Source organism: Torulaspora globosa, chromosome 1 (assembly GCF_014133895.1).
Source record: "Torulaspora globosa chromosome 1, complete sequence".
Lineage (NCBI taxonomy): Eukaryota > Fungi > Ascomycota > Saccharomycetes > Saccharomycetales > Saccharomycetaceae > Torulaspora > Torulaspora globosa.
In genome coordinates, this window is record NC_050727.1 from 1,328,270 (window position 1) to 1,341,276 (window position 13,007).

Here is a 13,007-nt window from a genome sequence, read left to right on the forward strand (position 1 = left end):
CAAGTGCAACTGAGTTCAAGAATGCAGGGAAATGACAAAGGGTGAATTATTCAAAAATATACATAAATCAGCTATCACATATATGATTGTATAACCTACTGGCTCTCGGTCAAAGCAGCGATCTTGGCAGCAACACGTTCTTGTCTTTGTTCCCTGGTCAATTTTTGTTGTCTGTACTTCTTGGATTCAGCGGCGTATTGCTCCTTGGTGAACTTCTTTTCAGTTGGCTTGAATGATGGGTCAGCTCTGATAGCTTCATGAGCGGAAGCGTAGATGTCCTCAAGAGAGTCAGCATCGATGTCATCGGCCAAGTAACCCTTGAACAACTCGGAGAATCTCTCCTCATCGTCGTCGGCCAATTCTTCCATGTATTGAGAGACGTGACCACCGAAGATGTAGGATCTCAACAAGTCAGCGTCCAACTCTTCAGCTTCGAAATCCCAACCTGGGAATCTGTTCTCGGAGTGTGGGATGTACAGACCACCGTCGGAAGCACCCTTTAGAGCACCAAACACTCTGGCACCAGTGGTGGTTCTTTGCAAACCGATGTCCAAGAACACCTTGAAAGGACGTGGACCATCTTCGACAGCCTCGGTCAATTCGTATTCACCTTCAACTTCCTCGACGCCCTTGTAGGTCTCGTCCAAGCCCAACTTCTGCAGGGTTCTTCTGGCGATCAACAGACCGGTGGCGTAAGCAGCGGACCAGTTGGTCAAACCGTGGGTGATACCGTATCTTGGAAGCTCGTGGGAGTAAGCAGCAGCCAACACAACGTCACCGGTGATGGTGGAAGACACGATCTGGCAGATGATGTCCTTGTTGGTGAATCTGACCACTAGTCTGTACTTTGGAGTAGCATACTTGGCCTTGTGTTGAGCGACCAATCTCTTTCTTTGGTAGTAATCGGTCTTACCTTCTCTTCTTCTTCTGAAGGCAGTTTGGAAACGAGAATGGTAAGCAGAGGTCTTGACGATCTTTAGGAAGGACATTCTTGGCTATATCGGCTTAATAGACTAGGTTCTAATCTAACTCTAGGCTTCTTCGACCTACAACTCTTATTCAACGCTTCTCCTCTGCAGACTAGGTCTAGGCTTACGTTGACGGTAATAATTTTTCAAAAGTGCGTGCAAAAACATTCGTGCAGAGTTATTCTCAAACTTTTTCTGACGGCGCGAGATCTCGCGCCGTCCAAAAAGTGATCAACGATGGTGCACGGATTTATCGCCAGTCTCCACCCGTACACACAGCCAGAAGCAGTCAAACTAGTCTCGTGACCTCCGGAAAGCTCTTCAAATTACCAGTATAACGGCTCCGTCTGTTACAGAAGGAACTAACCGACATTTAGCAGTGGCTTGGAGTCCGACGAAAAGTCTCGAAAACATTCGTCCAGCCTCCTGGCTTAGATAATCAAGGAGGCGCATTCGGTAAGTTGAGCTAAGAAGTATCGCTTTGTACGCTGCCGGCGATTACTAGAAACAATAGGCCATTCTCAGGGACTTGGTATGTATGATTGAGCCACATGTCGGTTGAGTTTGATGGCTGGTTGTATATAAGCTATCACCGAGGATAGTTCTATCGGAAGTGCTTATCGTTTGTGAAGGGAGCTGCTTGTGTTTGTTGTTACAATGCCGGAGCAGTTGGAAAAGAAGTTCAAAGAAGCTAGAACCCAAATATTGATCACCGATATTCCGAAGATCAAATTTGATTCGAAATGGCCAGAGGATCTGGAGAAGGAGCTGTTTGAGCGAGAGTTTGTTGACTTGAAGCGGAAATTGCAATACTACACGCCCCTGGCATTTTTGAATAGAATCGTCATAATATTCGATGACGAAGCCGCAGCTGAGACGGTATACGAGTATTTGAAAGATCGTCTGAGAAATTTTTCCTATAGGATTTATCTAGCAGAGTCACTGCTGGCAAAACCGCGGGCCAAATCCATGGACGATGCGGAAGAGTCCGATAGTCCAGGCGGTGAATCTCAGAACCACTGTAAGCCAGTGCTTTCGATTAACACGTATCGCAGTACTGGAGCGAGCTCGTTGTCTCTATCGCTTGGGAGTCCTTCCCTTTCCCCTGAAAAAAATAGCCTAGACTCGCCTACACTCCTAAAGTTTGATAGCCAGTCCAAGGCACATTACTATCAGGAGCCCTTGCCGAGGTCCGACAGAGGCAGTTCTCTAACGAGCTTTTCATCGTGCACAGATGTGCCCAAATACCTGTACAAGCCCGAGCCTTCGCCAATGACAACTACTTCGTCCGGCGGCCTCGCCAGCTCGATAAGTTCCGACGACAAGATACCACCACCAAGCCCCAGCATTACTCTCAAGGAATTTCCTCGTTAACCGCATATCATATTTATCCCACTAGGTATACGTATATACAAGCATTTCTGTATCATTAGGCGCCATCGACCACAGCCGTCGGAGACAGCAGCTGGCCGTTGATCTCCGCCGCGTCGCTCACTTTGGCGCCGTCGGACACGGCGGATCCGTCCGCGTAGTGCGCTCTGAAGAAGGTGTAATGCAGTATGATATCGTCGATGTTCCTCATCGCTGGATCGCTGGCAAAGTCGGGGTCGATGAAGAAGAACACGGGCATGTCGATCTCTTCGCCCGCCGACAACTTCTGCTCTTCAAAACAGAAACACTGGATCTTATTGAAAAACGGCGCTGCCTCACCGGGCGTGATACTATACGTGGCCATCCCGATTATATCTTTATCACTCGTGTTCTTGGCTTTGTAGAACGCCAGAGCCGTCTCGCCTGGCTGCACGTACACCTCACGTTGCTCGGGGGTGAATTTCCACGGCAATATTTGCGACACTTCGCTCGTGAATGCCACTCGAATCCGCTTGTCGGTGTTGACAGGAATCAGCTTATCCTCTGTAAACTTCCTCTTGTCCGTAATCGGGATACCACCATAGCCTGTACGTGCGCAAATGGCTCTGTAAAGTGGCACTGCCGCATATGCCAGCCCAAGGAAAACCACAGCAATGCTGCTAAAGTAGAAAGCAACGGTACGGCCGCGATGCTTACGTTCCTGATTGATTTTTTGCTCACGTAGGTATTTGATTTCTGCCCTGGTCAACTTGCTCAGATCCACATGAGACGATTGGAACCTGACGCTGCTGCTTAGACAAGACCGGCGCCTTGTTGCACCTCGAAGAGCAACTCTCACTACCGGCTGGCTGAAAGTCCAAAGAGCCAATCTGTTCATAGTGCCGTTAACTTATACCTTCATGGATCTATAAAGTGTTGATAATTTTTAAAGCCCCCGCGTTAAAAAGGTAGGCTTAAAGTAGCTCTTATGGATTCAAGAACTGACACATCTTTGAAGCGGTCAATTAGCTGATGAGTGTACCTGAGAAGAAGCGAAAGAAGAATGGAAGGTCATGTGTGTTTTGCCGCAGGTCGCATTTGATTTGCGATGATCAACGGCCTTGTACCAGATGTGTCAAGAGAGACATAGCGCATCTATGCACGGATGAAAATGGATCGAATTCTGCTACTCCTGGGCCAATTGGTGATCAAGGGAGGTCTTCGATGGACTTGGGCCCGAACGAGACCGTTGGATTGCCGGAGACGCAAGCGAACGTGAATAGCGGGGCTCCGATGAGCAGAACTTCAAGTCTTTTACCACAACAGCCCACGTTTGTGTCGGAACATGTTGGGTCAGAGTTCAGCTCGCTGAATGAGTTTTTAAATATGCTGGAGGACCCGTTGCTGATGAACCAGTCAGGGCAGCAGGCGAAACCGGAGCCTGAAGGCTCCGGTAGTTTCGCCAATGGCGATGCCACATCAGTGGTGATCGATCCAAATCAACCAAACCAGCCTTCAGTGCATGATAACACTGCAGCCACTCCCAAGGAGCACTTCTTCCTGACCGCGGCGGACCCGTCAACGGAGATGACGCCAGAGAACAGGCTGAAGCTGGTGATCAATGCAAAGCTAGAGGCAGGTCTACTGCAACCGTACAATTACGCTCAGGGCTACTCAAGATTGCAAAACTATATGGACAAGTACATGAATCAGTCGTCAAAGCAGCGAATACTGAAACCGCTCTCAACGATTCGTCCCGCGTTCAGAGCGATCGCTAGGTCGTTGAAAGACGTGGACCTGGTTCTTGTAGAGGAGGGCTTTGAAAGGATGCTTTTGTCGTATGATCGCGTCTTCACATCGATGAGCATGCCCGCATGTCTGTGGAGGCGTACCGGCGAGATCTACAGGGCAAACAAGGAATTTGCTTCGCTGGTCGACTGCACGGTGGACGATCTTCGAGATGGGAGGCTGGCGATTTATGAATTGATGACTGAAGAAAGTGCTGTCAATTTCTGGGAGAAATACGGTTCGATAGCCTTCGATAAGGGGCAGAAAGCTGTGCTTACAAGCTGCAACCTTAGGACAAGGGATGGCAGAAGAAAGAGACCATGCTGCTTCAGTTTTACAATAAGGCGAGACAGGTACAACATACCGATCTGTATTGTTGGTAACTTTATACCTATTTCCTAAAGAGTGGTTTATTGTTCTGTTATCTCATGATCATCATTAAATTTCTCAATAGTGGTTAGTGAGGAATATTCATAATTGTTCAGATTGGGACAGTTCCTTCTTATGAGGTTGTAAATGACGCTTCCGGGACCGATGCTGACCGATTCATCCACCTGGCCTTTCAGGCTGTCATTGATGGTGTCGTAGCACATTGTGAACTGGACCGTGTTGCTGCTGCATTTCACAAATTTCTCCAAAGCGTGGTGCACCAGCGTGGATATTTGACCGTCCAAGTTGGCTATTATCGGCGACTCCAGCTCGGTGAACGTGTGGGTTTGGTTCTTCTTCAAGATTTGCCAGATAAAATCGTACAACGGGCCTCTGGTGGGCTCCAGCACGGCTTTGTTATGGAACGGAATATTGTATGGGTTGGTCAACTCGGTAATTCGCAGCATGGGAAATCGCAGGTGCAGCTCGGTCCTCAGCGATTCTAGATCCTCCACCAGCCCTGTCACCACACACTGTTTCACCGAGTTCGCATTCGCAATTGACACCGTCTGGATCGGCAGCGACGACACCAGCTGGTTCACCTCCTGCGGCAGATCGGTAGCCTTTGGCGATGAAAGCGCCCACATCTCGAACAGCGACGACCGACTGATCCGATGTGCCTGCAGATACTTCTCGGTACATCGAACCATCAGCTCGTTCCGGTAATTGGCTATATCAAACAGATCCTTCAGCGAGAACAGCCCATTCGCGCTCAGACACGTCAGTTCGCCCAGCGAGTGGCCCAGTAGTATCTCTCGCTCGGAAACCCTCTTCGAAGACGATCTGTACAGCTGGTAGTACAAATTGGAGCAAACAGCGATGCTCCCGGGACTCGAAGGATTTGCAAAGATGAACTGCAGAAGCTCCTTCGAATGATTTCCATTCCTCTCCAGTATGTTCTCGAATTCCTTGGCTTTATTCCTGATGACAGACTTCAACACCGGTATCGAAATCGCCGTTCCCTGACCAGGGAAAGTCACTAATCGCATCATTCCTCGCAAGATCTTCAGCTAATTGCGCCCTTCCGCCGATGCTTGAGTCCGATGAGCTCCTACTCTTCCTCTTCCATCATATATATAATTTTTTTGACAAACGAATCGCATTTTAAGTTGCGAATTTAATTACTGCTGTCTCTTCTAAAAGGTAAACAACTCGGCTATCGCTTATCGCAGCACTGTCGAGCTATCTGCAGGGCATTGAGACCTAGATATTCTCTAATTGAACTCAATTCCTGCCAAGACACTTAAATTCTTACTCTTTGCGCGACGCACCGCACTGGCACTCCGTCCACTTCTACTGGACCAAAAAGAGATCTACAAATGCGACCAGCCGTTGGCGTAGCGATAGCTAATAGCTGAGACTCGATAAGAACGCTTCAGATGGCCATATGATGACTCCATCGAGCAGTAGCTTTTCCGTGAAATTTTTGCATTGCAAAATTTTTCAAATATTTAGCGTCATCGGCATTGATAACAGGACAATGACTGATGGTCACATATATATATACCTCAGTTGGTCTCGTTATAGAGTGTTTGTGCGGTAGTGGGATTGAGTGTCGAGATCAGCGAGCGTAGATGTCAGAACCGCAATCATTACCGTTTTTCTACCAGTTTATTGCCGGTGCCGTTGCAGGCATATCGGAGATCCTAGTGATGTATCCACTCGATGTGGTGAAAACTAGAATGCAATTGCAGGTGAGTCAGGCAGTTGGCAGTGCCGCTGCCGCTCAGGAGCACTATACCGGTGTGGCTGACTGTATCAGGAAGATTGTGCAGAAAGAAGGTGCGTCGCGCCTGTACAAAGGGATCTCTTCTCCAGTGTTGATGGAGGCACCAAAGAGGGCTACGAAATTTGCGTGCAACGATGAGTTCCAGAAGATCTACAAGAATATGTTTGGGAGTCCCGTGATGACGCAGCCGCTTTCCGTGCTGAGTGGTGCGTCAGCAGGTGTGTGTGAAGCGTTTGTCGTTGTGCCGTTCGAGCTGGTGAAGATCAGACTGCAGGACTCGAGATCGAACTACAAGGGGCCCGTGGATGTTGTGAGACAGATCATCGCCAAGGAGGGTGTCCTGGCCATGTACAACGGGCTGGAGTCTACGATGTGGAGACACGCTGTGTGGAATGCCGGCTATTTCGGCGTGATCTTCCAGGTTAGAGGCATGTTGTCCAAACCACAGAACAAGACGCAGAAAACGGTAAACGACCTGATTGCAGGTACGATCGGTGGTACCTTTGGTTCTTTGCTAAGCACGCCATTTGATGTCGTGAAGTCGAGAATCCAGAACACGGCCGTCGTGGCCGGCGTGGTCAGAAAATACAACTGGTCGTGGCCCTCGATGTTCACTGTGTACCGCGAAGAAGGTTTCAGAGCTCTCTACAAGGGTTTCGTTCCGAAGGTATTGAGACTGGGCCCTGGAGGTGGTATCCTGTTGGTCGTGTTCACCGAAGTGAGCGACTTCTTTAGAAGAATGAATTTATAGATCCCGTTTGTAGTTTTGTTCTATGTGCTTTGCGACTTGTACTCCAGTCAGCGACTGGTCTCAAGAATGTTTGTTCTACCAGCCCTTGCGTAATCAGCTAGACGTCTATCACACAAGAGGGCACTAAGATGAACGTTGAAAATTTTTCTCTCCGATGGACTTGACGCTTGGAACCAAATGTGAGATCGGCTCAAGCAACACGGTTTTAGAGTCCTGGATTATTAATCCGCACGATTAATTATTTTGTATGGTTTCTTGTAGCGGGAACGTCTCGAAATTGAACTGCCGGCAGCTTGCTTATATAGTTCGCATATTTCCGTTACCCGGCTCCTTCATCGCTAGAAAGTTGGTAATATGATGTACTTGTAGCTAACCAGTAAGGGCTCAACGGCTATGAGGACAGGGTTAAGCATGTCTCAAGAGCCATTACTGCCTTTATACAACGCCAGAGGGGCGGAAACTGGAACCTCCCGCAGTCGGTACTTGGTTATTCGGTTCTCGGATGTCAGCATCCATGATCTGCCTCTAGATATCACACAGGTACCCTACAGCTCAATTAACACACATTGGCTGCGAGAAAAGTGTCGGGAGTTTCGAAGCGATGAGACTTCGATGAGAAGACTGCGGTTTATTCACGGCGGTGCGATGCTGAATACACATACGGACCTTTCCGAAGAGCTGAATCGATATTTTATGCAGCAACAGCAGCGGAGCGGAGAAGACGAGAACCGCTTCTACATCCATTGCATTGTGGGTACAGAGAGGTTGACCCGGGAACAAGTGGCCAATGAGGACTCGCTGGACGACATCGCGCCCTCGAGCGAGGGGACCACGACCCAGGCGATCGGGTTCGACAGGCTGCGGGCAGTCGGCTTCTCTGAGCAAGAGATAGAGCTGCTGAGGCAGCAGTTCCGCTCTGCGTACGGTGATCTTGAAGAAGAAATGGCCAACAGCCAGCCGCGCGATCTGCGACAGTTGGAGGAGCAGTGGATGGAGAGCGACGCTCGGAACAACGATCTAAACGCCCCCGGTGCCGGCGGCTTCAACTCGGCACCCATTGCGAACTACAAGCACAACCGAGACCTTCTGATCGGGATCTGCATCGGGTTTTTCCTCGGGGTGTTCGGCCTCCTGCTGATGAAGATGAACGGCCTGTTCAACAAGCGACAGAAAATGTCCATCTTTGCCGGGATCATCGTCAACATCATGTTCAACATCGTGCGGAGTTTTTAATGTACAAATCTCATACGTAGCTACAAACGCGGATCAGCGGCGGATCAGAAGGTATGCATTCTCCTGCTTCACGTTGTTCAGAGTCCTGTAATTGCCCTCCAGTCTCATCAGCAGTCCGCCAAACGAGTAGTACACGGCGATGAGGTCCTTGCTCACCTCTTCAAACTTGTACGCCATCCCGTACATCACGTAGTCGTAGTCATCGGCAAGCGACCGCTCCCCAGGAGGCGGAGGTCTCCAGCTCCTGGTCCCGGCAGCACCGTTCCCGGCCTCCTCCCCCGTCAGCGACGACGCAATCGTCACCGTCAGCTGTTCCTGCGTCTGCACCGGGAACAGATCCGTGTTCACATCGAGCGACAGCTTACACTGCTCCTGTGTCGTCGAAGTCGCCTCAATCCGCGACACCTTGTTGTACCGACCGGGGTCCACCTCCGTCACGGTAAACACATCGTCAAACAGCGTGCTCGACATCCTTTCACCAGCACCAACCTCTCGAAACCACCTCTTCTAGCCATCTAAAAGCTCAAATTTTTAATGCCTAGCTTTATTACACACAAAAACGTCACCTCCGACGACGCCTTCTACAAACACAAACTAGAGAGATATGCCATCACAATGCAAGTTCTCGCCCTCGTCAGCGCAGCACCGTTGCCGTCTTGCGCTTCTTCTGGTAGTCCTTGATCGCCGCCTTGATCGCGTCCTCCGCCAGCATCGAGCAATGCAGCTTCACCGGTGGCAGACTCAGCTCCTTCGCAATCTCCGTGTTCTTGATCTTGGCCGCGTCCTCCAGCGTCTTGCCACGCACCAGCTCCGTCATATACGAAGAAGACGCAATTGCAGACCCGCACCCAAACGTCTTAAACTTCACGTTCTCGATCACTCCCGCATCGTCCACCTGAATCTGCAATTTCATCACGTCCCCACACGCTGGCGCGCCCACAAGCCCGGTCCCAACGTTGGGCAGCGTCTTATCCAGCGATCCCACATTTCTAGGGTTTGTGTAATGGTCGATCACCTTCGGATGATACAGTCTCCTGCTCACCTCAATACCACGGCCTCTAGCTGCTGTCACGCTCGGTCTGAACAATCTAGAAAACATTTTCCTCTTCTGTGATGCGCTGATCTGTCCTAGAGAAGTGAACTAAACCAAACCAACCCAATATCCTACTGGTCCCAGTGCTATTAAGTATGCTCTTGGGTTGCTAGCATGTGTGAATTTGACTGTGCACCCTATATATGGCCGGTTCATCTCCGCTTAGTCACCGGACATAAGCCAGACCGGTGCAGGCAGCAGCCCAGGCAGAGTCCAGACGGAAGTTGCTCCTCACGGCGAACTGGGTGCGGTTAGACGGCCGAGTCGGCGGCCGAGTCGGAGGTCGGGTAACAGGGGCCGGGTAACGGGTGTAAGACGGACGGCGGGTAACGGGCGGGTAACGAGCCAGGTGGGCAGATGCTGCGAATAAGAGGGGGGATCTGCCTTTTTAACCGCCGTTGACCACTCTTGTAACGCAGCTGGCAGCGGACCAACGATGCAGGGAACCGCGGTGGACATCTCTACGGACTGGTTGTACCGGGGGAAGAGGAAGAGCGGCGGTGGCAGCGGTAGTGGCGGCGGCAATGGCGGCAGCAGCAGCGGCGGACGCAGAGCCAGGTCTCGGTCTATCTCGAACGCAGCGCTGTCGCAGGGCGGCGTGGAGTCGCCGCCTGAGGTGGCGGCGCAGGAGCAGTCGGGGCCGGGGCCGCGGCCCCGGCAGGGCAAGAGCCGGTCGCTGTCGGTGACGACGTCCGAGCTGAAGCGGAGCAACTCGTTGGGTGAGCGGTCGAAGAAGTCGCTGTTTGGGTCGCTGTTTGGGAAGCGGGGCGGGAGCCCGACGTTGAAGGAACCGAGTTCTCCCGAGGTGAGACCTCAGGCGCCCCCTCCGGAGGCGCCGTCGCCCGAGCGCATAGTGCTCAATAGGAAGCCGGCTCGGGCTGCCGAGCTGCCGATCCAGGAGCTGTCGCGGTTGCAGCTGAAGCGGGTCACTTTTGCCGTCGACGAGTTCCGGTCGGATCCCGCGCAGCAGCTGCCCTCGCGGAAACCGCGCATCGGTAATGTGGCGGTTCCGCACGATATGATCAGCGAAGTGCCGTCGATCTCGCAGGGAATTACCACCAACGGCGGTGGGTCTGTGAGCAGCGCGGTACCTCCCATAACGAAGGACTCCAGAGAGTATAAAGTGGCGCTCGAGGAATTCAAGAGGGCCGCCAAGGAGTCCCTGAAGCACCAGCAGGAAGCACATTATGCGGCGCAAAGGATAGCTCAGGAAGTAGCCAATTTCAAGAATAATGCGGCACCAGCGGCACATACCAAAGCCGCGCCCGTACCGCACCCCGAGATTGATACCAAAGTTGCCAAACTGTCGATCGACAAACCTATCCACATGCATGAATATCACTTTGAGCAGGAACCAAACTCGCAGTCGAAGGAGGCAGAGATCACTCTCGATGTCGTCTACACAAGATGCTGTCACTTGCGAGAAATCTTGCCTATCCCTTCTACCCTGCGACAGGTGAAAGGGAAGACTGCACCATTGCATACTTTGAAATTTCTGAATCCCAAGCCTACCCTAATTGATATCCTATCGTTCTGCGATTTCATCTCAGTGGTTCCGATAAATACCGTTATCTTTGATAAAGTGGCACTGACGGCAGAAATGTTCAGAATCGTTATGATCTCCCTCGTGAATTCAACGTCACTCGAAAAACTGGGCCTGAGGAATGTCAGCATTGATCAAAATGGCTGGAAAGTGCTTTGTAAGTTTCTGCTGGTTAACAAATCAATCACTAAATTGGATATCTCGCAGACAAAACTGAGGCCTGACTCTTCTGAGGACTGTCATCGTGAAAACATGGATTGGTCGTTATTTTCCGAAGTGCTCAGGAAAAGAACCGGTCGGCACTTGGACGAACTGTTGCTCAACGGTATCAAATTTAGTAGGTTGCCGGTTGAAGTTTTCCAAAACCTCCTGGATGCATTCGGTCACCGAGAAAACCTCGTCGTGCCATTGAAGCTGGGTCTCGCTACCTCAGAGATAAGCGACGAACTTTTAAAATTCTTATTCATTTGGGTCTCAGAGACTTTAGTTCAAGGGGTTGATCTTTCCTTTAACGATTTATCTAACTCTGTGAAGACAATTGTGGGTAAACTTTCTGCTTTGCAGCTGGAGAATCTGGAGTACTTCACGCTGAACAGTACAAACATTTCTACTTCCTATGACATGGCTCTGATTCTTAAATACTTGTCGACATTGCCAAATTTGAAGTTTTTGGATTTAAGCAATTCGCCGCAAGTGTTTCCTGATGTACTGCCATATATGCTCAAATATATCCCGAGGTTTGCCAGACTGAATCGTATCCATCTCGATTGTAATGGACTCAGCTTCAAAGACATTTCACTAGTTTGCAGTATTCTTGGCAAATGCAAATCTTTGACTCACGTATCTATGATTTCTCAAAACAATACGACAGAAGCAGCTGATGATGGAGATGCGGAAGGTCAAAAACTGAGAACCTTTTTAAGGAACGCGCTTTCCGTGACACTTTATGCTTTCGTTAGGGACTCACCCAATTTGGTTGCTTTGGATTTCGACTATGAGAATGTCTCTGATGAGATCAAATCGAGAATAGCCCTGATGTTGGTGCGTAACATGAACAGGATCATGGATTCCAACTTTCACCTGGATGACGCTTCGTCACAAGATGAATTGCTCTTCGATGGCAGCCTCATGACTGAAACTGCTGAAGATATGCTGGAAAGATTGGAGAACAAGGAACTGATGAAGGGCGATGCAACAAAAAGATATTTGACTAAGAAATACTTAGAAAAATTAACGAAACTACACCATAAAGTCCATTCAACTATTGATGAAATGTTCGAAAAGAGGAGTTCAGGCGGGCTGCTCTTACAGGAGAAGGAAAATCTTGTGCGGCTGCTTTTACTGGAAAAGAATTTGGCGAACATTCTGGAGATTTTTTCCAACATACCTCATCTCTCACAACTTTTGGGCTCAAGCTGTATTACTTTACCATCCTTGAAGCACGTCGGCCCAGAAAATGCAGTTTCGAATCCGAGCTCAGCGGATCATGAGTTCAGTCAGAGGCCTCACATCATGGCAACAGACTCTGGCAGGATCATCGATGTTACCACTGGAAAACCCCTGGTGCGTGAAGATGCATCCGCTACGTTTACTTTGAGCAAGAGGCAGGAAGAAGAAGAAGGTGAGCTGCATAAGTGGGGATTCTTCGTTCAACAGCAAAGATCAATTTATCCAGAGAGTGAAACCAGAACTTTAGTCGGAAGTCAAACGTCGACTGATTCGGCACAGGCAACTTCCCCGCCATCCTTAGCATCCTCGTCATCCAGCTCTACGGAACTCAGGACCTCAGGGCAGCCCAAGCTGCTGGCCAAGATACCGTCAGGGGCTGAGCTGCGAGACGCCATTATCAAGGCAAAAGGGATTGAATCCATTGACGACCTCATTAAGAGCGTTAACAGCGATCAAGTTGAATTGGAGAGCATCTACGGCGGTCCACTAAAACCTAGCCATTTCCCAAAATCCGCGGCTACGATTGCCACTACCGACGTTGGTGCAGCCGACCAAAATTATGACGCGAATACGGATGACACCGTGAAGCAAAGCTATGATAAACTACTGAACGATCTCAAGATGGAGCGCCCGCCGAAGAAGCCCAACGCTTCTTTCACAAACGACTAATGTCT

At 50.0% G+C, this 13,007-nt stretch overlaps 10 protein-coding genes across 10 annotated transcripts; 5 read left to right on the top strand and 5 right to left on the bottom strand.

Annotated features, from left to right (window-relative positions):
• Nucleotides 1-95: 95 nt before the first annotated feature.
• RPL5 (60S ribosomal protein uL18) lies at nucleotides 96-989 on the bottom strand (the record flags this gene model as incomplete). The annotated part of the gene is made up of 1 exon (XM_037281705.1): nucleotides 96-989. One exon carries the CDS (start codon nucleotides 987-989, stop codon nucleotides 96-98), a length of 894 nt encoding a protein of 297 aa, XP_037137600.1.
• A 636-nt stretch (nucleotides 990-1,625) lies between these two features.
• RCN2 (Rcn2p) lies at nucleotides 1,626-2,342 on the top strand (the record flags this gene model as incomplete). The annotated part of the gene is made up of 1 exon (XM_037281706.1): nucleotides 1,626-2,342. The coding sequence occupies one exon, from the start codon at nucleotides 1,626-1,628 to the stop codon at nucleotides 2,340-2,342; it is 717 nt and encodes a 238-aa protein (XP_037137601.1).
• Nucleotides 2,343-2,397: 55 nt separating this feature from the next.
• Nucleotides 2,398-3,216, bottom strand: COX11 (Cox11p; the record flags this gene model as incomplete). The annotated part of the gene is made up of 1 exon (XM_037281707.1): nucleotides 2,398-3,216. One exon carries the CDS (start codon nucleotides 3,214-3,216, stop codon nucleotides 2,398-2,400), a length of 819 nt encoding a protein of 272 aa, XP_037137602.1.
• Nucleotides 3,217-3,350: 134 nt separating this feature from the next.
• On the top strand, nucleotides 3,351-4,508 carry RDS2 (gluconeogenesis transcription factor RDS2; the record flags this gene model as incomplete). Its single annotated transcript, XM_037281708.1, has 1 exon — nucleotides 3,351-4,508. The coding sequence occupies one exon, from the start codon at nucleotides 3,351-3,353 to the stop codon at nucleotides 4,506-4,508; it is 1,158 nt and encodes a 385-aa protein (XP_037137603.1).
• An 8-nt stretch (nucleotides 4,509-4,516) lies between these two features.
• On the bottom strand, nucleotides 4,517-5,527 carry MCT1 ([acyl-carrier-protein] S-malonyltransferase; the record flags this gene model as incomplete). Its single annotated transcript, XM_037281709.1, has 1 exon — nucleotides 4,517-5,527. One exon carries the CDS (start codon nucleotides 5,525-5,527, stop codon nucleotides 4,517-4,519), a length of 1,011 nt encoding a protein of 336 aa, XP_037137604.1.
• A 582-nt stretch (nucleotides 5,528-6,109) lies between these two features.
• Nucleotides 6,110-7,015, top strand: ODC2 (mitochondrial 2-oxodicarboxylate carrier; the record flags this gene model as incomplete). The annotated part of the gene is made up of 1 exon (XM_037281710.1): nucleotides 6,110-7,015. The coding sequence occupies one exon, from the start codon at nucleotides 6,110-6,112 to the stop codon at nucleotides 7,013-7,015; it is 906 nt and encodes a 301-aa protein (XP_037137605.1).
• Nucleotides 7,016-7,408: 393 nt separating this feature from the next.
• On the top strand, nucleotides 7,409-8,248 carry DSC3 (Dsc3p; the record flags this gene model as incomplete). The annotated part of the gene is made up of 1 exon (XM_037281711.1): nucleotides 7,409-8,248. The coding sequence occupies one exon, from the start codon at nucleotides 7,409-7,411 to the stop codon at nucleotides 8,246-8,248; it is 840 nt and encodes a 279-aa protein (XP_037137606.1).
• A 33-nt stretch (nucleotides 8,249-8,281) lies between these two features.
• On the bottom strand, nucleotides 8,282-8,719 carry RPB8 (DNA-directed RNA polymerase core subunit RPB8; the record flags this gene model as incomplete). Its single annotated transcript, XM_037281712.1, has 1 exon — nucleotides 8,282-8,719. One exon carries the CDS (start codon nucleotides 8,717-8,719, stop codon nucleotides 8,282-8,284), a length of 438 nt encoding a protein of 145 aa, XP_037137607.1.
• A 163-nt stretch (nucleotides 8,720-8,882) lies between these two features.
• On the bottom strand, nucleotides 8,883-9,347 carry ISU2 (putative iron-binding protein ISU2; the record flags this gene model as incomplete). The annotated part of the gene is made up of 1 exon (XM_037281713.1): nucleotides 8,883-9,347. The coding sequence occupies one exon, from the start codon at nucleotides 9,345-9,347 to the stop codon at nucleotides 8,883-8,885; it is 465 nt and encodes a 154-aa protein (XP_037137608.1).
• A 430-nt stretch (nucleotides 9,348-9,777) lies between these two features.
• Nucleotides 9,778-13,002, top strand: HG536_0A07490 (uncharacterized protein; the record flags this gene model as incomplete). The annotated part of the gene is made up of 1 exon (XM_037281714.1): nucleotides 9,778-13,002. The coding sequence occupies one exon, from the start codon at nucleotides 9,778-9,780 to the stop codon at nucleotides 13,000-13,002; it is 3,225 nt and encodes a 1,074-aa protein (XP_037137609.1).
• Between the last annotated feature and the right edge of the window lie 5 nt (nucleotides 13,003-13,007).